This window comes from Quercus suber, unplaced genomic scaffold, assembly GCF_002906115.3.
Source record: "Quercus suber isolate HL8 unplaced genomic scaffold, Cork oak 2.0 scaffold_46, whole genome shotgun sequence".
Classification (NCBI taxonomy): Eukaryota; Viridiplantae; Streptophyta; class Magnoliopsida; order Fagales; family Fagaceae; genus Quercus; species Quercus suber.
In genome coordinates this window covers 875,065-897,494 of record NW_027069511.1, presented here as the reverse complement: position 1 = coordinate 897,494, position 22,430 = coordinate 875,065, and the positions used below count along the sequence as shown (strand labels likewise).

The window sequence follows — 22,430 nt, the reverse complement described above, 5'->3', positions numbered from 1 at the left end:
AGCATCCTAATCCTTCAACACTTTAGAACTCGAGGTCGAGTTTTCTCCAACCAGAGGAGAATGATGAGGGAGACACAAGAAGATTATTATTTAGTATTATTTATGTTTGCAAGCTCATTGTATTTTTATGTTTTAGGTCCTATTAGTTTATTGGGCTTTTAGTATTTTAATTTAGAAGTAAGGTTATTTTTGTAATAAGGCAATTAAGGTTTCCTAGCCAATTAGAACTAGGGTTTAGCAATCCTTTATAAGCAACTTATTGTACTCCTTGAGGAGATAGTTGATTTTTGATGAATGAAAACAATGGCCGTTTGGTCTTTCTTTGGTCTGGTGCTGACTCCAGGTCTACCCTAGGTGCTGACTCCTAGTGGTTTTCCCGCTTGGTGCTGACTCCAAGCAAGGCCTAGGTGCTGACTCCTAGGTCATATCCCTTTATTTTTCTATTGTTTAGTTTTCGTTCCGGTTGTCCTGCATCAGTTAGGTTCAAGTTACACCTGGTATAACTCTATAAGAGTTACACCTTTTTATAGCCATTGATTTTCATAAGATCTAACGGTTAAAAAGACACCACTTAAAGATATCATTAATATAGAGGCATTAAATGTCAATTAGCTAATTTTCCTTAAAAACATGTCCATGTTCATCGTTCCCAACACTTAATACTTTTCCTTTTTATTTGTAGAGAAGAACTTAATCCTTTTCCTTTAAAGTCTCCACCAGTACACCAACTTCTTTAAACAAATCTCATGATTCTGTTACTGCAACCAAATCTATGCGAATGATATAATGGATTCTAACTTCTAATTCAAGAATCATAGCTCTGAGAGACCTCGAAAAAACGTGAAAACACAAAACATGATTGGGAAATCGTAAGGAGTCAGCCCACCATGGCATTGACTCAGTCAAACCCAAAAAAAAAAAAAACAAAAAAACAAAAAACAAAACAAATGTTTCTCAAAAATAGAATCTTTTGTCAATCAAACTTTTCTTGATAAAATTCAAATCAAGAAGGAACAAATGAAAATCACACATCTCAAAAGGATAAGTCCCGATTCATGTTCTACACTTCGGGGCTATTTCTTAGAGTTTTCTTGGTCTCTATAAATAGAGACCGGATCTCATAATTCAACACCTTTTTTCAACGCTCTGAAAGGCATACATTTTGAGGCTCTCAAACTGCTGATATTTGCTGATCCTCTATGAGATTTGCTACTAAAATTAGGGTTTTTAGGTTTCAAAGATACAATAGCGAAGGAAGGATCATTTCTTGGAAATTTTGCAAAGTTTCTATTCTCTACCCTCTTCTTAAACATTGGAATTCCTAGGTTTTCTATCTCAAATGCAAAGAGAGATAGAGAATAACACAAATTGACCTCCATTGATGCACCTGACCGTGTAGTGACAAACTAAATTTTAAATCATGGATAGATAATTCACAAAATTTTTTATCGTCTTAAAATCAAAGAGATATCCACCTATTTTTTAGATGAGTAGAGATAACAATTTAAGGTTTGGTTTTACAACTATTAATATTAAATTATTAATTTCCTGCAAATCCCTTTGTTTATCTTCCTTATTTCTCTTTATTTATCCATCATAATTTTTTTTTATGGGATTTATCCATCACATTTGGTGGACCATAACCAACTGTAACATTTGTCCTTTGCTTACCACCTTCCCAGTTAGGATACTTGTAAATGTTTTTTTTTTTTTTGGAGAAATTGTAAATGTAATTAATAAGGAGAGAGATAATGAAGATACTATTAATCAGGTAAGTATTTAATAACGATGTAGATAATATTGTTTTCTTTTTAACCGTTAGATCTCATGAAAATCAATGGCTATAAAAAGGTGCAACGTTTATGGAGTTACACCAGGTGTAACTTGAACCCATCTCTTAATTAGAAGCCCAACTATTAAAACAATCTAAATATCGTAGCCTTTGAATAATAAGTTTGGAGTACACTAAAAAAACAAATCCAAATATTCCAAGCAAAACCAAATCATTTCAAAGGCTGCAGAATGAAGAATTAACTGAATTAAAAATCAGAGGAAAAAAATGAAAAAAAAAAATATTTTAGGTAAACAATATACATAAACCATATCGGTTTTGAGATCAATGCATGTCACTATTTGAAGGCCAAAGTGGTATTCTGTATTAAGTGTGATTCAATAATATATAATTAATAAACACTAGAAAACTAATCTTCATGATCATGTTCATGGCAGTATACACTAAAAAAAGGGCATAAAAAATATTTTAAAATAAGCTCAGTGCGAAAAGGTATTTAACAGAAGTAATAGAAGTCCTAAAAACAAATAGAAAAAAAGTACAATGTGTCTCATATAAGAAAAGTGAAGTCCTAAAAAGGTAATAAAACCTATGTTAGTGACAGATTGCCTATCTACTTTCTGCTCTATACACAGATAGAAAAATCAATGATAGATAAACCAGGGGGGGAAAAAAAAGCATCATGTATAGGAGGAAAAAAGAACAGATCAAGCATTGAAAAAGAGTAAGAAAGAAAAAAACCTGGAGAATATTAATAAATCAAATCTAAAGGGCTAAAGCCTTCTTCACAATTGTCTTTGCCAATGATCATAAGATTCATAACTAATCCCCATTACCTTATCATTCCACAATTGCCACATTACAATGAAAATTTCAAAGTCATACATATAAATTCAATGTATATGCCAATTTGGATGCCCACCAAAAGCCAAACACAAACAGAGAAACCAAAATATTGAATCAGAAATCTAATATTAATTGATTCAATCTACTCTCTACAATGATTGATTTCATCTATCCAATATAGATTCCCATCTAGCAAAGTAAACTAACAAACGTAATTGAAATTTGAAAAAAAAAAACAAAAAACAAAACTTTAGAACTGGCTGCAATTCCTTTTACTATTGTACTTTCAGATTTCACAATTTAAACGCATTAAATCCAACATCAAAAACAACAAAATCAAGACTTAAAAGCCTCTTTTAAAAAAATATCAACTAAAATCTACAAAGTAATAAACTTAGTATAAAGAATAATATACTATCAGATTTTAAAATCCCACAATTTCACACGCCCTTGCAAAAAAAACAGAACAGGTAAGAGGCCATTAAAACTGAGGTAGGATTTTCATATCGTGAGGGGTTTTCCTTGATTTTAACGAATAGAGAGGAAAAGGCTTATGAATCCAAATTCATAAGTTGACAGCAAACCAAAATCGAAGAGAATATTAAGAAAATTAATTAATACTTTTGCTTTGATTAAATTAGAGACTCTAGATTGTAGAAAGATTCCACTTTATTGCTGCAGAGGAAGGAATTGAATGATTTAAATCCAAAAGAGAAGAATTCAAACAAACCCTTTACCGAAAATATTTAATAAAAATAGCCACCTTGAGAAAACATATACTTTAAATTTGTGGGAAAAAAAAAAAGTTAGAGAAAGAATAGGAACCTGTCGGAGGCATTGTTAATCAAAAAGTCGGAGGGAACTCTTTTGAGTCGGCTTCATCTTCCTTCTTCTGATTCTTTTTCTGGAAAAATCAAAAAGCACAAAGGTCGTTTTGGCGTAACTGGAAACGAGGAGTTTTTGAAAGGAACTGGGAACGAAGAGTTTTTGTATTGGTAGTGGATAGAATTTACCTTTTCTATTCTTTTTTTTCTTCATCGGAAACTATGGGGTATATGTCGTTTATGTCTGATTTCTCGGATTTTTCTCTCTGCGCCTAATCAACTCTTTTTAGTCTCTCTCAGTCTCTTTCAATTTAATGGTGTTTCTGTACTATTATTTAAGGATTTCTTATTTGGATTCCTCCTTTTTTTTTTTTTAACAATGTCTCATAGCATTGATAGCATCAAAATCACATACCTAAACATATTTCAAAAACCCAAGGTTATATCTTAAGAACTTGGTAAAGGCAAAAGAAAAACTTTACATCATTTGTTAAAAACTTACCAAGAAAATTCATGCAAGCATCATAATTATTTGTTTTGTCACCCAAAGAACATGTGCAAGATCAAACCCAACATTCATTCCCTACAATAAATTATAATGATTTGGTGTGTCATCTATGTCATTGAATCACATGAATAAGAATATGTCACTTATTAATAGCTTTAAAAAGCTGAATGAACAAGTCAAGTTCACCGATAATGATTCAATGGAAATTGTTTTGGCATCTATTTCCTTGGAGGCCTTTATATGTAATCCATGCCATTAAATTAGGTGTCTACTCTGTTTCCTATATCACACATATAGTTCTCATTTAAAAGTTTAAACACAATAAAAAATCACCCAATCAGATTTTTTAGAAGTCAAAATTATTTAAAATTGCTTAACTACAAACTCACAAGCTTGCTCACCTAATGTGAATAGCATTGCACAAGGGAGATCAGAGTTATTGCAATTTATGAGATGACCTATTATTTTCCTGTATGGTACATAAAGAGTTAAGTTTAACCAAGAATATAATATTTTACTGNTTTGAAAGGAACTGGGAACGAAGAGTTTTTGTATTAGTAGTGGATAGAATTTACCTTTTCTATTCTTTTTTTTTCTTGATCGAAAACTATGGGGTATATGTAGTTTATGTCTGATTTCTCGGATTTTTCTTTCTGCGCCTAATCAACTCCTTTTAGTCTCTCTCAGTCTCTTTCAATTTAATGGTGTTTCTGTACTATTATTTAAGGATTTCTTATTTGGACTCCTCCTCCTTTTTTTCTTTTAAGCTTATCCACCCTCATGATTAGATAGAGAAATAATTAAAAGAGTATTTCCTTGGAGGCCTTTATATGTAATCCATGCCATTAAATTAGGTGTCTACTCTGTTTCCTATATCACACATATAGTTCTCATTTAAAAGTTTAAACACAATAAAAAATCACCCAATCAGATTTTTTAAAAGTCAAAATTATTTAAAATTGCTTAACTACAAACTCACAAGCTTGCTCACCTAATGTGAATAGCATTGCACAAGGGAGATCAGAGTTATTGCAATTTATGAGATGACCTATTATTTTCCTGTATGGTACATAAAGAGTTAAGTTTAACCAAGAATATAATATTTTACTGTCTATGTAAATATGTTCAAGTGCAGTATTTTTGGCAATAAAAGTACCTTGGATGATTGTTGTCTAACAGTATTTTTCGTTGGATTTTTTTTTTTTCTTTCTCCTCAACCGAACTTTTACATCGTATTAGCAAGAAAGTAATTGGTTTGAAAATTAGTCATACAATCCAAGATATCATTAATTCCCTTGTTGGTTTCAATTAATTTGGAGAAATTATAAGGTTGGCTGGGTCTAGTCCACTATATTTCAATTTCATGAAGGGTGGATTCCATTGCTTGTTGACTGGTTCCCACATATTTGATGATTGATCCGATTAGGGCTGGCTGACTAATGGATGTAATTGATGCAATCGCTTAAAGCCTCTAAATAAAAGAAAACCCTCACTTGTAAAAAAAAATTATATATTTAATATATTTATCTATATAATTTAATTACAAAAATAAATTTTTTTAATCCTTTTATTGATCAATAAAATGCATTAAAAATGCCACATCTTCTCTGCAGTTACAGTGCACACTGCACACAACTTGATAGAATGATAGCCTGATAGAACTAGTATATAATATTTTATAATCTAAAAAAGTTGAAAAATATTTCATAACTACTGCGCAAGTGCAAGAGATCTCTGCATACAGGCACAGCTATTAGCTAGCCCCCACCCACACGGCTACATTGCCTACACATTCACTAACCCAGTAACTCACCCACACGGGCCACACCCACACCCTATGTATACCCACTCAAATTAGTCTATATATATATATATATATTCTTTTTATGCAAGCTTTTACTTTATAAATTATTATAAATTATCACACTAACTAATAATTTGATATATATCATATCAACTCAATTGTATTACAGTAATTCTAATTTATTGGACGCCTTAAGTATTGTCATGCTAATGAACAATAATAAGGCAATCCTTTTAATGGAACATCTACTATCTAATTGCAGAAAATTGTTAGCTGTCATTCCCAACAAGAGGATTGTGCACACATTCTGCGAGGCTAATCAATGCACGAACTTGCTAGCAAGATTTGGGGAGAGCTCCATTTCTAATTTTGTTGTTTTTTTGTGCCCACCGCCTATGGTGGTTGGCCTCCTTCTTGCTGATAATTGACACTTCTTTTTGTAATGGACTTGTTCCTGCTTAGTTTTAATGTTATGATCTTGATTTACAAAAAAAAATATATATATATATATATACTAATTTATTGAACCATGTAATATATTAATTTTTATTTGTATAGGTTTAGACTTTAAAGTATAAAGTGGTTATGGTTTTAGAAAATTTGCAATAACCAATTAGTAATTTTGCATATCAAAAAGTAAGAAAAATATATTTTAAATAAAAAAATTTTAATAAATAATTAAATATTAAAAAAGACCCCCACTTAAAATTTCGCCTAAAACCCCTAAAGTTATTGAGCCGGCCTTGGATCCACTATCATGTGAGGCATGCGTTTGGGAACAACTTATTTAATTGAAACTGAAATTTTTTTATTGAAAGTATTGCAAATTAAGGTAAAAGTTAGCTCAGGGACGGATCTACTAAAGGGCAGGGGAGGGCCATTGCGCCCCCCCCCCCCCTCCCCCTCTTTTCAAATTAGCTTTTTTCTTTTTTTGGTATGCCCATATTTTAGAGTTTATAGTTGGTCCCCCTCAAATTTTTGGATTAGTCCAAATAGGCCAAAAGAAACTAATCACTTAACCCTTTCTTTGAACCCATGGCCCCTCCATAGTCCAAATACAATATAACAAAAAATCCACAAATCACCAATATCATAATTGAATAACTCAACCAAAAAAATCTCATAGAAAAAAAAAAATCCCTTACGGAGGTGACAATAATTTGTATAACTTTTTAATTGATTTATAAACTATGGGAAAGTTAATTACAATATTTAATTTTTTTTCAAAAGATAAAATGCAAAATTCTTTTAGAAGTCAATATTGATGATGTAGCATTGCCAACTCTTAATATTAAAATCTCAATTTTTTAAAATCCTCAAACAAAGTTTTGAAAACTTCATTAGTATGATTTTTAGTTGCATCCAAAAGTATGGATTTATCATATTAGTGAGTTGGTCAATGTGATAAAATTAACATATTAATTCCAATTATTCAAAATTTGGAGATCCGAAGTCCTCTTCTTTTTTTATTCTTCTTCGAAAAGGTTTGAATATCATATTGTAACTTTCAACTTTTTTGGTTCATATTATTTCCTTTTTGACTTAAATATTTATGGTAATAAAGTGCAATTGTTTTGTCTACCGTGATTTTTTTTTTTTTTTAACAAACCCTGTCACTTGAAATTTTTTCTGTTCATGCTTTCGCCCCCATTAGATTCAAATCCTGGTTCCGTCCCTGAGTTAGCTGAATAGTAAGTAAGACCCATTAATAGTAGCAAAAATAAACTGAAAGTGAAGATAAGCTGAAAAATTCAGCTCATCACAAACGCACACCAGTCATTATGGTTTGGATTATTAGCGTGGAGTTTTCATTACAGCCAAGATGTAAGCAAATCAAAACCACATCTCGTAACATAGGACGCAAGTCTTTCTCTACAAAGTCTTTGAATCACCTGTTAGTTACTGTCATTTAGCTGGGGCTCTCTTTCTCTCCTCTCTTTGAAAAGAGACAAACAATGTTAGAATTGTGAAAGCCATGGTTGGAAAACCAGCCAGATACAAGCCCAATATATTATTACTATACAATAACTTATAAGTCTAAGATACTCATTAAATCTTAAGGTTTCATTTTATTATCTGCAGAATTCTTTGCACACACTCGGAGAGTAGTCCACACCCTATCTTCTGCTTAAAAAAATGCAATTCGTAAACTAGAATAGAAAACCATATTAATAAAACCAACAGTACACGCCAAGCCCAAATTCCACGAAAGCCCAACTTGTAAAAACCAAATTGCAGAGGGCTGAAAAATGCAAACATTCACACCCGACCAACCTTAATTCTTTGTCTCTCTAATGTACAAGGTGGACCAGGAAGCAATAGTATGTGGGATAATAACAAGACCAATATAATAAAATACTGCAATCAAGCCCAAAATCACTTTTAACCAAGCGCAAGGTTACAGATTGCTTTGTAAGTCATAACAAACCTTTTAGCTCAAATTTCAGTCCATACTCATTTGCACAAAGTTTATGGCTCATAAGTCACAACTTTCGAGTTCCAAGACAGCAGCTAATGGGTGCACGCAAGGACAGGGTTTTTCTTTAAATTTTCTCCAATCCATCGTATGAAATTTTTATTAAAATAAAATAAAATAAGTCACATGACTCAAAATAGGTTATATGACTAAAAATACTCGTAAATGCTTGTTTGAATTGTTACTCAAGGTTGTTAACTAATATTGATAATCTATTAGATGTGCAATCTTAAGGTTGTAATCGAGCTAAGCCAGATTAAGTTGAATATTGAATAGTCAAACTCAACCTAACAAGAATAATAAAATCTTTAAACTCTGTTTGAGCTTGAGTTGTGCTCGCATACATCTTGATCTTGTCAAAAAATTGAGTAGCTTGGGCTCAACTTAATATGTTAGGCAAACTGACATCAAACTCAATATAAATAATCAAACTTTTAATATATTTTTTTTAAATATATATAAACTAAAATTCAAGTTTTTCATTAAAATGTTTGGGTTAAATGCCACTTTCATTCTAAAAGTGAGTTTTGTTTTTGACATTTTAAACCTCAAAATATAACATGCTTGTCAAATTGGTCATTCTATTCATTGTCATCTATAAAATTATAAAGTCCAACAAAATAATGTCACATCACATGTGATGGAAATGATAAAAAGATAAAAGGCAATAGGGGAAGGACCAACTTAAGAAAATCAATAGCACAATAAACATATCCCAAATCCAAGAAAAAAATATATATAAACTAAAATTCAAGTTTTTCATTAAAATGTTTGGGTTAAATGCCACTTTCATTCTAAAAGTGAGTTTTGTTTTTGACATTTTAAACCTCAAAATATAACATGCTTGTCAAATTGGTCATTCTATTCATTGTCATCTATAAAATTATAAAGTCCAACAAAATAATGTCACATCACATGTGATGGAAATGATAAAAAGATAAAAGGCAATAGGGGAAGGACCAACTTAAGAAAATCAATAGCACAATAAACATATCCCAAATCCAAGAAATCCCAAATCACAAAAACGAAATTGCAGAAGGCTGAAAAACAAAAAAAAAAAAAAAAAAAAATCACCTCCAACCTACGTGAATTTGTTTGCTAATATGTAATGTGGACAGGAAACATTAGTTGGTAATATAACAATATGCCCAAAATAATAAAACCATGCAATAAAGCCCAAACTCACTATTAAGTTTTAACCGAGACCAGGATATATAGATGGCATTTTAACAAACCTTTGAGCTCATTCAGCCCACACGTGCACAAAGTTTTTGGCTTTATAACTCATCCAACCCAAGAAAGTAGCTAATAGGTGCACTCAATGAGAGAGTTTTCCTCTCAACTAATAGTGAGGAATCACATCCATCCCAAATGGTGACTCATAAAACCACCTATCCATGTGTAACAAAGCACATGACTTATAACTTTGAGTTGTCATACAATGTTTTTAATACTTAGCTACAGTAAACTGTCAAAAATGACAGTTTATTAGAGGTAGATGGTAAACACAAAAAACGTTATTTAAATGAGAGAGAGAGAGAGTTGAGTGGTAAAAGAAAGAATATTTAAATGAATAGGTAAAAGAATAGGGTATGGTGTATAGTGTTTAATATTTTGATGCTGAATGTATTGTAAAATAATGTATTAAAAATTTAAAATAGAAAAAATAGTTTTTTGAGTTGTTAAAAACTAAAATTTTCAACACTTTTGCTATGAATACTCTTAGATATGCAATCGAGTTGAGCCGAAGTCGAATATTGAATAGTTGAACTCAACTTGTCAAGGATAATAATAATGACATAGAAAAAACTTTATGGATGAGAAGACAATTCACCCAAACTTAATGAGTTTAATTTGAACTTTGGCAACCAAAAAAAAAAAGTATTTTTTTTCTCCCAAAAAAAAAAAGTATTTTTGATTTCAGAATTACAACATTTACACCATATCATTCATCCATCCTTTTCTACAAGTGTTCAAATTAAAAAATTTACTTAGATCTATCTATTCATTCATCTTTTCTTTTCTTCAAATTACAACATTTACTGATTTACTTTCGTTCCTCCCTTTTCTATACAATAAGTGCAAAATAATCTTCATCACCCAAAAAAATATTACAGGTTATAGAATAATTTTTCCTATAATACACATTCCGCAAGGGAATTTTGTATGTAGGATAGTTTCTAAGTTGTCGTTAAACTTCAATAATGTTGATCAAAGTTGACCGGTTGGTTGTGTATAATTGGAGTAATAATAGAGTTCCAAGCCTCCCCACCTCCAACAAATGAAAATTCTCAACGTTAGCAAAATCGACATGCCTCTATCAAGCTAACAAACTTTATTAAAATGGAAGAAATGTAATGGTGTGGGACACTGCCATTTGTGGGGTCTTAATTAAAACCGTGTTACGATTGCCACGAATCCAAACTCACATCAAACTTTGCATGAATAAATTCACTTAAGGGGGGACTTTGATTGTGAAAGCACACCCAATTCCTTTGTTTTTTCTTATATTTGACTTCTCCATCTCCTATTTCTTAATACAACACAGCGAAAAAATGCTAGCCAAATATCCTATTTTTTAAAAAAATGAACCTGAAGCATATTATATATGTAAAGCATATATGCATGGTTCTTCATGATTGTGAGAACACAAAAACAAACTTATCTAAAATCCATGTCCTTTGGCCCATCATCCACTAGGGAGTGACTACTACTAAATTATGAAATTGATCGGTTCATACCTACTTCAAATGTCATCATATGACATTTTCAAACATTATGTAGAGATGGGGGACTTGTCACTTAGGTCATTTTGATCATTGGATGGTCCCATATCTCTTAGTCCAGCTGTGAGTAACTAAGCTAATAGACAGTTGCCATGACTGTTGATGTATGAGTATGACAATGAAAATTTTCAAAGCCTACAGTATGGGAACTGCTATATAGGTTTGCTCATTTTGGATCATTAAAATTGGTCCCTATCATATTCAAGCTATGGAGAAACTAATGGATAATTGGTATGACTATTGATGCATAGAAAAAGAGAGTTGTGGTTGGACACGAAAACTAAAACCGGAAAAGTAAAACCAAGTGATGGATCAAATGCAAACTCACAGCTACATTGCTGAAATTTTAGGAAGACATCAAATTGTGAAATCGGTGGTGCCAGCATAGCCTTTGTCTTTTGCTTTGAACGTGGTTTTCTATGCCATCAATGTGCTTGATAATTGAGAAAAATGACAATGGTAGCATTAATATTTGGATGTGAGATCGACAATGATAGACTAAAAGGGTTGGCAATTTCCTTTGTTACTTTGGCTTGCACACGTGAAACGTGTAGACAATACTTTTCTTGTTGTAGAAAAATAAGCATTCTAGGACTTTGCTGTCTCATAGTTTATGAATTTAAGTTTTACAAATTTTTAATTATATTTGCCTTAGATTTAAAAATCAAGCAATTTATTACAGTACTGAACTTTTTCTTCTAGTAATTGCAGTGAAATTTACTGTCAATTTGATGTTGGTGTGTAATTAGGAATTTAGGACTCAAAGCAATTTTTTATATTTTGTAAAATCCACCTATATCTCAAAGTTTTAATAGGTCCTTTTTTGTTTTCTTCTTAAAGGGATGAATAGATTGAAAAAGGTCGTTGACGCTACTTTGAAGTTTGAAGTTTGAAGTAAGAAAAGGTTTTGTTTTTTCTTTCTCGTTATGTTGAACTGTCTGAGATTCAAATCGTGTGGAAAGGTTTTGGTTTTTTCTTTCTCATTATGTTGAACCGTTTGAGATTCAAATCGTGCGGAAAGGTTTTGGTTTTTCTTTCTCATTATTATATTAGTTTATACATATAGTAAATGCTTGACACTTGCTTGGATGGGCAATACTTATATGGGTCAGAATCTCACAAAGAGGTGGGCTCCATGGGGGATTTATGTGTGAGGTCAATTCCTATTTGTGAGAGCTTAAAACGCCACTCCTTGACTATCAAAGTATTTTTCCAGCTCGGATAGATTGTGAGAAAACATTGGGTGTGGCAAATTGTAAACTCCATATAAAAATAAAATAAAAATATTAATGAATTTTTTAAAGACATTTCTTTAAAAATTACTTTTATAAATTTTTAGGAGAAAAGAAAATTTTTAATTATTTTTACAGTTTTTTATATTTATCAAAAAAGTAGTATCAATTTTTTTCTAAAATTATCCATTAAAAAATACTTTAAGAGCATTTATTAACTGAAAAAAAAAATCAAATTATAAACAATTTTTTTTTTCTAATTGCTACCAGTATTATATCATCATCAACTGTTGTTTTCACTCTTGCACAAGCTCTTTCCCACAGACGGCGCCAATTGTAGGGTCAGTTTTTGCGGCCCAAGCCCAAGGAGGTATGGATTTGGAACCCTCTGAGCCCAAAACAATAAATTTTGTAGAGAGTGGGCGAAAGGGCTAGGCAAATAATGAAAATTACAGTATTAAACAGCAACACCAATGAGAGAAGTTGAATTAATGTGCTCTCGGACTAATGAGTACTCTGTCCGAAGAGAAGTTGTTCATTGATAATCAAGGGTTACAACTCCGGCTTGTTTTTCAGCGTTTTTAAGCCCGGCGTCAAGGCTCTTATTCTGGGAGATCACCTCTTTGAGCTCCTCAGACACCTTAGAATGCTCCTCTTTCAGCCTCCCAAGGGATGCCTCCGCCTCAAGCCAGGACTGGTTTGCTGCTTGGGCCTTGACCCAGGAGTCCTTGCTCAAACCCTCAGCCACGTAGACTTGCTGAGTAACCTACACGACAACACTTTCAATGTTAAAAAGAGAAACAAACCAATTAGGTATAAAACTTCAACTCATAAGTGGCGCACTCACCATGGCTAGGTCCCTCTTAAGGGACATGAAGAGCTCCTGCGGGTTGAAGCGCCTGTAGGACTCCATGTCGTGGGGGAGGAGGAGTGGTTGCTGCAAGGCCTCGGCGACATAGCCTGCCCTCCCTCCATCATAATTCCTGAGGGAAGTGTCCCACAGGATTGGAGCGCCATCCAGCTCCAATCTGGGGGACCAGATTCGCGGTCCTCCCCTCGGCGGACGTCTGCCACGAAAACCTCTTCTCGACTTTCGACAGACTGGGCCCTGTGTGCTCGGTTGTCCACCTTCTGCTGCTTAGCCCCTTTGTCTAGCGGCACTTGTTTTTCTCCGACCTCAGAGTGTTGTCTCTTCTTCTTCAAGTCTGGATTGGGCTTCAGACTTGGGTCGGGAACCTGCGCAGGCGCTGGAGGCAGTGTCACCGTTACTTTTGATGTTCCAGCCCCTTTCTGCTCGGGCTTTTTCCCCCTACCTTTCATCAAACTCCTCAAGTCCATGTTGTCGTCCGAGGAGCTTTCAGAAACGGTAGCTAACAAATTAAGTTGAACGCCGGAGTGCTTGTCGGAACCCTCCTCGGCGTCCGAAACCTCTATCACTCGAACGTCTCCTGAATCCTCGCCCTCAAACTTGAATCTATCAATCTGCTCCTCTAGCGAGGAGGTGGAAGAGCCAACCCTTCGCCTTCAGCTGCCTGTACGAGAGGGACTTGCTGGAGTGGTTGGACGAGAGGAGGTATAGCTTGGGGTCGTGGGTGTGGTACGGGTTCTAGATCATACGGAGCCAAAAAACCCTTCCAACCAACGTCAATACGAGCAAGGCGATGGTCCCCCTGAACAATTGCGTTGCCGACCGGTTGGTAACCCTTTGGATATCCTGTGTAGCCCAGAATCAGGGGTGCTGATCGGAGCTGTCCGTCTTCGCTCACGAAAATCTCAGATCTCAACAGGAAGTTGAGGGCGGCGACGTTCGTAAGGCTTAGCCGAGGAGATACGTGGTTTTTATCTGTTTCAAGGCACAGCAGAGCTATGTTAGGGACTCAAAAACAGTGTCACAAAGGAAACCGAAAACGATTAAAATACAAGGACTCTAAGCCTATGGTTAGTGTGCCTAAATCTAGCATGGCCCACCTGGCTTTCCACGCTTAGTCGGGCAGTGATGGCCGTCATGCCATGCACCCGAGACGATCACATAGTCGTCTTTCATCCCTTTGTTGGATTTGGGGAGGCAAGAAATGAGCCTGACCACGTCCGACCGGGATTTTAAGTAGTACCCCGCGTCTTGCTGGCTGTGGCATTCGTACAGATGCACTACATCGAGCCAGGTGAGGCCCAATCCTAGGTGGAGGTTAAGGTGTTCAATGGCCCCTAGAATCCTAAACATGTTGGGCGCGCACTGCCAGGGAGTGATCCTATGGTTTCGGAGATAGCTAGTAGTAATGGGACCCATGGGGATGGTCATCCCCCTTCTTTGAAGGCGATAAGAGGAATAACTACTTCTCCCGTCTCCCGGTCCGTTAGAATTTTTTCTGGGGGCAGTACCTCACACCCACGTTGGGGGAATGTGGTACGTGGACCTAAATGCTTCTAAACGCTCAGGGGTATCCACCATGTATTCGAGTTTTCCCATGATGCTCAGTTGACACTGATGGCCGAAGAGAAAATTAAAAGATTTGGTGAACGATGACTCACCGGGATTAAATCGGAGAGAGGATTTCAGGCTTGTGGGAAGGTTTTTGATGGCTCTCAGGAAGCCTGAAAGCAGCGATTGGGAGTTTTGGACGGAGCGGTGCGTCTGTTCTCTCTGGAGCGTCTGAAGATTCGCGAAGTGAAGAAGAAATAATGTCCTCTGAAGCTTTATACGGGGTCAAACGAGGGGTCAGGGGCACTCCCGCCCAAATTTCGAAGAACAACCTCAGCCGTTGGATCATTTAATCACCGTTGGATAGGAAGGGCGAAGCGTCACCTGGTGCAATTAATGAGGCGCCTGGGGAATAAGGAAGCCGCAGCGACATTAATGAAGCAGCAGTGCCTATACTTATACACGTGTCAATTCAAGTTTGCCTGTTTACAAGCTTTTGCCCCAGGGGAAGTCAAAATCCTACTTTTTCTCTTCGGATGCGTACGAAAAACTACAATTTTGAGGGGCTAATGTGGGGGAGAAAAACCCAGCCCAACTTATTGGGCCCGAGGCCCTGAATGAGGAACACTCTTCATCCGAGGAGATAAGGCCTTCAGTCGGAAGCCCACGCCAATGGGGGACGCCTGGGATGAGCACGTATACCATCCGAGGAGATACTCATATGTCCGAGTAGTCATGCGTCCTCGGATCCGAAGAGGTTTGATCAAACACGAGTATGGGAGGTTCAAGTGATCTATTTGACAAGTGTCAAGGGGGAGAAGGACCTCGGACACACATAGAGATAACGACAACAGAGAAATATCAAGGAGGCATACTTCAACCACCGCATTTAATGCACTGCACCTACCTTCCTGGCCGCATTTATGTGGATAGGACCCCTGAACAGTGCTTTCTCAGCTACCGCCACTCGCATAAGGCTAAAAGTGGGGTGATGGGACATGTACTCAAGTGGGTGCCTGGATGACGAACAAATGGACGGAGGAGATGTAAGAAGGCAATGCTATATAAGGGAAGGGTACCTCTGATAGAGGGGATCGAAAAACAGGAGAGAGAAAGGGTACCTTACATGGTTGTAGCTCCAGCAATTGTAACCCTTGATTATCAATGAACNACAATGTGTCACGGTCTCCAACATGACACACAACTAATTTGATTAAGAAGTTTTGATTAAGAAGTCAATTATGTACTTAGTAGCCACGAGTGCAAAGACGTAAATAAAAGTTTCTCAATCTCCAATTATATGATTGCTTTCCTTGCTGTGTTCTTTCTTCCCGATTTTCATAAGACCATCCACTTTTTGTCCCCAGCTGTACCTTCCAGAGAAGACCTTTTATAAAAGGCTAGCTACCTACACCCTCGGTAATTACAAAACCTTGTCCACATGAACCCACTAATAGAGAAAAGTAATTGGGGTTTAGTTGTAAATTATTCCTTCATAAACCATATTAGTAAATTTTTTAGAGTAATCTATCAAATAACTTTTTTAAATTTTAACCATTTTTTAATAATTTAATGGTTTAGATTTTGTCATATCAGTATTCTATTAACAATAATCTTAATTGTTTTGTTTACAATATTATTTAATTATATTAAGAGTATTGTTAGTAGAATGTTAACATGACAGAATTTAAACTCTTAAATCATAAAAGAGTGGTTAGGATTTAAAGAAATCTATTGGTAGAGTATCCTATAAAATCTGAATCCATTTTAGAGTTGTAACGTGGGGAACTCAACAAAGACAAGTCACTACAAAAATTGTACATGCAATAATACTATGTGGAATTAATGCGAGACAAAACGGGTATATGCTAGAAACAAAGTTAATAAAAACAAATTAAACAAAGGTTTGAGGCCTAATCGTTTTGTTTGTAACATTATTTTATTATGTTAAGAGTATTGATAGTAGAATATTGACATGATACAATCTAAACTCTTAAATCATAAAAGAGTAGTTAGGATTTAAAGAAATCTATTGATAGAGTAACTTAGAAAATCTGCACCTGCTTTAGAGTTGTAGCAACGTCCAACATGGGGAACTCAACAAAGACAAGTCACTGCAAAAATTGTACATGCAATAATACTATGTGAAATTAATGCGAGACAAAGCAGGTATATGCTGGAGACATAGCAGGTATATGCTGGAAACAAAGTTAATCGAAGAAAATAAAACAAAGGTTTGAGGCTTTAAGCAAGTGATTTATTTATTTATATTAGGCATTAGCCCGTGCCTTGCGTGGTATATTGTTAACAAAATATTGTTAAAGTCTTTTATATCACTATTATTCATTACAACTAAAAGAAATATAGCATAAAAATTTACTATTTGACTTAGGAGGAAATAAAAAAGTAAAATCATTGTACAATACACATTAACTTCTTTCAAAAATTGAAAAATAAATAAATAAATAAAGTTGTTCTAAACATTTGATGCTAAAGATCAAAATATCAACTGCATAATGATAGAACCTAGCAAAAGCTTAAGGCTCATCATTACAACTCAATTTAAGAAATAAGTTGTCGGTTTACCCAAATATTATCGGTTTTGGGTACAATGATTCACAAGCATTAATAAATAATAAATATATGAAGCTCAAAATCTAAACTTTGCATTGTTTTATATCTTTTTTGTATCATTAATTTATATCCACAACTTAACCTTTTCCCCCACGTTTTTCACAAAATATTACAAATATGAGAACTAAACAAAACTCAATGAATAATTTTAAGAAATTTCTTATGAGATTAATCATCCATATACGTTGCACTTAATAGCTTTGTTAAATTATATGATATAAAGGAAGAATCACCATTGGCCAGGAAATGGTCTAGCAGCTCTATCCTTCTTGTTAAGTACGTAGATGAACAATTTTGACCAGCGATTGTTGTTATTGTCTTTTGCTTCTTCATTTTTTTACTTTTTTTTTTGAATTTAAGACTTTTATTAACGAAGAGAAAAAGAAAAAAAGAAAAAGAAAAAGAAAAAAATAAAACTACAAAACAACTTGGCTACAAGTCATCTCTACTGATGACATCAACAAAACAGGGAGGGCTGATGGTGAGTAATTAGGCTCATGGGATATATGATTCTTTTAGGGGATTCACTTATTCATGAATTGGAAGTGGACATTCATTAGGGGAAAAAAATTAGTAGACATTCCAATCACAACCAATGAAGGCCTTTTAGAAACAAATAAAATTTAAAATGTTCAAATTCAATATGACAAATTTGATAAATTTAAATAAACAACTACCCAAAAAATAAGAGAGTAAGAAACACATGTACCATAAACATAAATTATTACCACATTGAAGACATGACGGATAAGGGATTATAAGACCTTAAAGAAGAGCCTAAAGAAGTAAGAGCACAACAAAATTACGGGAAATATTTTAAAATTTTATTATTGAATTATTTTAACTTAGTCCATATGACAAAACAAATTGATCACTCAATTACAAAGTACAACAAAAGTGTGAATCTAAGACGAAAAAGCTTATCAACATATAAATTGAATGGTCTCTAATAAATAAACATTTGAAAGTAGTATAAAAAAATCTTAGATAAGAGATTGAATAAGTGTTTTTTTTTTTTTTTTTTGAAAGATAGTTTCAACTTATCATGTCTGCTTCTAATTATTTTTTTTTCATCATATCAAAACATCAATTAGTTTTAGTGTAGGTGGATATCAAATTCCAAAACTCTTATTCAACAACAAAAAACTTTATCATTAGAACTAATTGGAACTCATAGGATCAAATAAGTTGAAAAATGAATTCTTAATTCATGTGTCTCATAATCACAATATGATATAGACTTGAAGAGTGAAAAATATATATACTATGTTGATCATACCATATAAAACATCAAATATGTGGTGAGCAAGACTTCCTTAAGAAAACGTACAAAACATCTATAAGACAAACCCACAAATCAATAAATTAACAAAAACAATTAATGAAAAAATGTAGCATACTTTCTTTTCTTTTTTTGAGAAAAAGCACTTCGCACATTCATAAATAGAAATTAGCTAAAACCAACAAGAAAAACATTATTGAGATGAGGTGGAGTATGCTCCATTCATACCAAAACACTATTAACATATCTTATATATTTAGCTAAATTATGAATTACAAAATTATCTGCTCTACAAGTACGAAAGAAGAAAATATGATTGGAAAGCCATGTTTTACCTTATATTTCAAGAGTAAAATAAGGTGGCAAATAGAAATGCACATTTTAAGGCCATATTTTTATTTAAAGAAACGAAGGCTGTATACTTTAAGAGTAAAAATGAAAATGACAAATAATAGTGGACATTTAAGGCCATATATTATTAGTGGAATTAATAGTGCATGCAATTCCATTTATATGGTCAACCATAAAAGTATGTGATGGTCCTCAATCCAAAATCGTGAGCACCCAAAGATGTACATGACCACAAATACACTAGCCCAACTATTTAAANTAATTATTTTTTTTCATCATATCAAAACATCAATTAGTTTTAGTGTAGTGGATATCAAATTCCAAAACTCTTATTCAACAACAAAAAACTTTATCATTAGAACTAATTGGAACTCATAGGATCAAATAAGTTGAAAAATGAATTCTTAATTCATGTGTCTCATAATCACAATATGATATAGACTTGAAGAGTGAAAAATATATATACTATGTTGATCATACCATATAAAACATCAAATATGTGGTGAGCAAGACTTCCTTAAGAAAACGTACAAAACATCTATAAGACAAACCCACAAATCAATAAATTAACAAAAACAATTAATGAAAAAATGTAGCATACTTTTCTTTTCTTTTTGAGAAAAAGCACTTCGCACATTCATAAATAGAAATTAGCTAAAACCGACAAGAAAAACATTATTGAGATGAGGTGGAGTATGCTCCATTCATACCAAAAACACTATTAACATATCTTGATATATTTAGCTAAATTATGAATTACAAAATTATCTGCTCTACAAGTACGAAAGAAGAAAATATGATTGGAAAGCCATGTTTTACCTTATATTTCAAGAGTAAAATAAGGTGGCAAATAGAAATGCACATTTTAAGGCCATATTTTTATTTAAAGAAACGAAGGCTGTATACTTTAAGAGTAAAAATGAAAATGACAAATATAGTGGACATTTAAGGCCATATATTATTAGTGGAATTAATAGTGCATGCAATTCCATTTATATGGTCAACCATAAAAGTATGTGATGGTCCTCAATCCAAAATCGTGAGCACCCAAAGATGTACATGACCACAAATACACTAGCCCAACTATTTAAAAGAACAAAGAAGGTTCCCCACAAACCCCTCAAAAGTCACAAACACAGGTAACCCCAACAGAAACATTATACATATATTATATATGGCCCCCTGACTGATATTTCTCTCCCACCAAACAAAAGCTTTCAAAACCACGCCAAACCCAAAGCCACTGACATCCCCGTACCCCTCCCATTCCTTCTTCTTCTTTCTCAGATGGCCTATCTTCAATCTTTACTTCTTCTTCATCTCATTATTTTCTTGATAATGAACCAAACTCATATTTCTCTTTGTGCAACACAAAAAACACTCATATTACCTCTTAAAACCCAAACACTCCCACATGGTTTGGTCCCAAAAAGAGTAAATCCTACAAGCAAAATCTCTTTCCACCACAATGTTACCTTAACAGTCACACTAACCGTTGGCTCGCCTCCACAGAGTGTCACCATGGTCCTCGACACAGGTAGTGAACTCTCTTGGCTACACTGCAAAAAAACCCAAAACTTCAACTCCATATTCAACCCACTTTCCTCCAAGTCTTATTCACCAACCCCATGTTCCTCACCCGTTTGCAGAACCCGGACCCGAACCCTGCCCATACCCGCTTCCTGCGACCAGAATAAACTCTGCCACGCAACTGTTTCCTATGCTGACGCTTCCTCCATGGAAGGAAATCTTGCGTCCGAAACTTTTTATATCGGAAACTCGGCACGGCCCGGTACGATATTCGGGTGTATGGATACCGGGTTCAGTTCCAACTCCGATGAGGACTCCAAGACCACCGGGATAATGGGTCTGAACCGTGGGTCCTTATCGTTCATTACCCAGATGGGGTTTCCGAAATTTTCGTACTGCATATCGGGTCGTGACTCGTCCGGTATTTTGCTTTTCGGAGAAGCGAGTTTTAGCTGGCTACAGCCTTTGAACTACACTCCTTTGATTCTAAGCACAGACCCATTACCGTATTTTGATAGAGTAGCGTATACGGTTCAGCTCGAAGGGATTAAAGTATCGGAAAAAGTGTTGCCGCTTCCGAAATCGGCTTTTGTACCGGACCATACCGGTGCCGGTCAAACAATGGTCGACTCGGGCACTCAGTTCACGTTCCTTCTCGGACCGGTTTACACGGCTTTAAAGAACGAGTACATGCAACAAACAAAGGGAATACTAACGCTTTTGAACGATCCCAACTTTGTTTTCCAAGGAGCTATGGATTTGTGCTACTTGGTCCCTTTGAACCGGCCGATTTTGCCACAGTTGCCAAAAGTAAGCTTGATGTTTCGGGGTGCCGAAATGGTTGTATCGGGTGAGAGGTTAATGTATCGGGTACCCGGTATGGTGAAGGGTGGGAATTCGGTGTATTGTTTCACATTTGGGAACTCTGACTTGTTGGGCACAGAGGCTTTTGTGATTGGTCATCATCATCAGCAGAATTTGTGGATGGAGTTTGATTTGGTGAAATCTAGAGTTGGACTTGCTGAGGTGAGGTGTGATCTTGCAAGTCAAAAGCTTGGATTGGGTGTTTAAGGTGATTTGCTAGATATAAGGCAAAGTTTGTGATTTTAGGTTTGCTCCATTTCAAAATAAATGGAGTTTGTTTATTTTATAACCAAGGTATAATTTTAGAGATGTACATAATATAATACAATGGGTTTTAAATCATCTATTTCTTTTAGGCTTTAAAAAAAAAATCATAGTGATATGTCCAATTTAGGGTGTTTTATTTTACGAAGTATGCGTGACAAACTATAATTGAAGGAATAAAAATTAGAATACTTAAAATGAGACAGAAAATTTCTATTAGTAACATGACCATATAGTATAGAATTTCAAGAATGAATGAAAGAAATCTAATAAATTAGATTCTTATCACTTAGTTTTGTTGCATTCATTGATGACATATAACAATTTAAGGAGTTGATTTTACTAGAGAAGCATGGCAGATTGCCAGTTTCGATTGGCACTTCTGTACAGGAAGTGTACCATAATAATATTTATGAGTGTTGACATATTTGGATTTTCCATTCCCATAACTCACCTCAGTGCACAAGCAATGATGGCCCATTTATGAGGCGGTAAATTTGGTCTTGGAGGGAAAATTGGTGAATACAAGGGATGAAGGGGTCTCCGGCCTGCCTAACGAAACCAATTGTTTGAAATTTTTAATTGTAGTCTCCTCCTAATATTATACTTTAATATATATATATATTCTACATTTTCTTTCAAGATTCATTAAATTACTAAAAACACCCATTTTCAATTTTATCATTGTGCTCAAACCCTATTAATGAAAACGAGATTCAGAAAAAAATAATAATAATAATACTATAAGGTGAGAGCTTTAACTAAATTCTTTACGTAATAATTTATACACTTTCGTATCGTTAATGCATAAAAGTTAA

At 34.4% G+C, this 22,430-nt stretch overlaps 2 protein-coding genes and 1 long non-coding RNA gene across 5 annotated transcripts in view; 1 reads left to right on the top strand and 2 right to left on the bottom strand.

The window, feature by feature from the left end:
• The window catches only part of LOC136066770 (uncharacterized), an 11,430-nt gene extending 6,741 nt beyond the window's left edge, over positions 1-4,689 (bottom strand). Inside the window, exons 1-2 of one of the 3 annotated variants that reach the window (XR_010628252.1) lie at positions 4,546-4,689; positions 3,464-3,542 (exon numbers count right to left, since the gene is read on the bottom strand). This is a non-coding gene — a long non-coding RNA (uncharacterized LOC136066770). Of the gene's footprint in view, positions 1-3,463; positions 3,543-3,651; positions 3,797-4,545 lie in introns of those variants that run through there. The other 2 variants (XR_010628253.1, XR_010628251.1) reach the window with 2 other exon arrangements.
• Positions 4,690-12,837: 8,148 nt separating this feature from the next.
• On the bottom strand, positions 12,838-14,555 carry LOC136066778 (uncharacterized). The gene is made up of 4 exons (XM_065771620.1): positions 14,237-14,555; positions 13,886-14,111; positions 13,116-13,790; positions 12,838-13,034 (listed from the first exon to the last, which is right to left on the bottom strand). The coding sequence occupies exons 1-3, from the start codon at positions 14,553-14,555 to the stop codon at positions 13,121-13,123; spliced, it is 1,215 nt and encodes a 404-aa protein (XP_065627692.1). The 3' UTR covers positions 12,838-13,034; positions 13,116-13,120.
• Positions 14,556-20,060: 5,505 nt separating this feature from the next.
• LOC112010891 (aspartic proteinase PCS1) lies at positions 20,061-21,690 on the top strand. Its single transcript, XM_024043268.2, has one exon. It carries the CDS (start codon positions 20,242-20,244, stop codon positions 21,553-21,555), a length of 1,314 nt encoding a protein of 437 aa, XP_023899036.1. The 5' UTR covers positions 20,061-20,241; the 3' UTR covers positions 21,556-21,690.
• Positions 21,691-22,430: the final 740 nt, after the last annotated feature.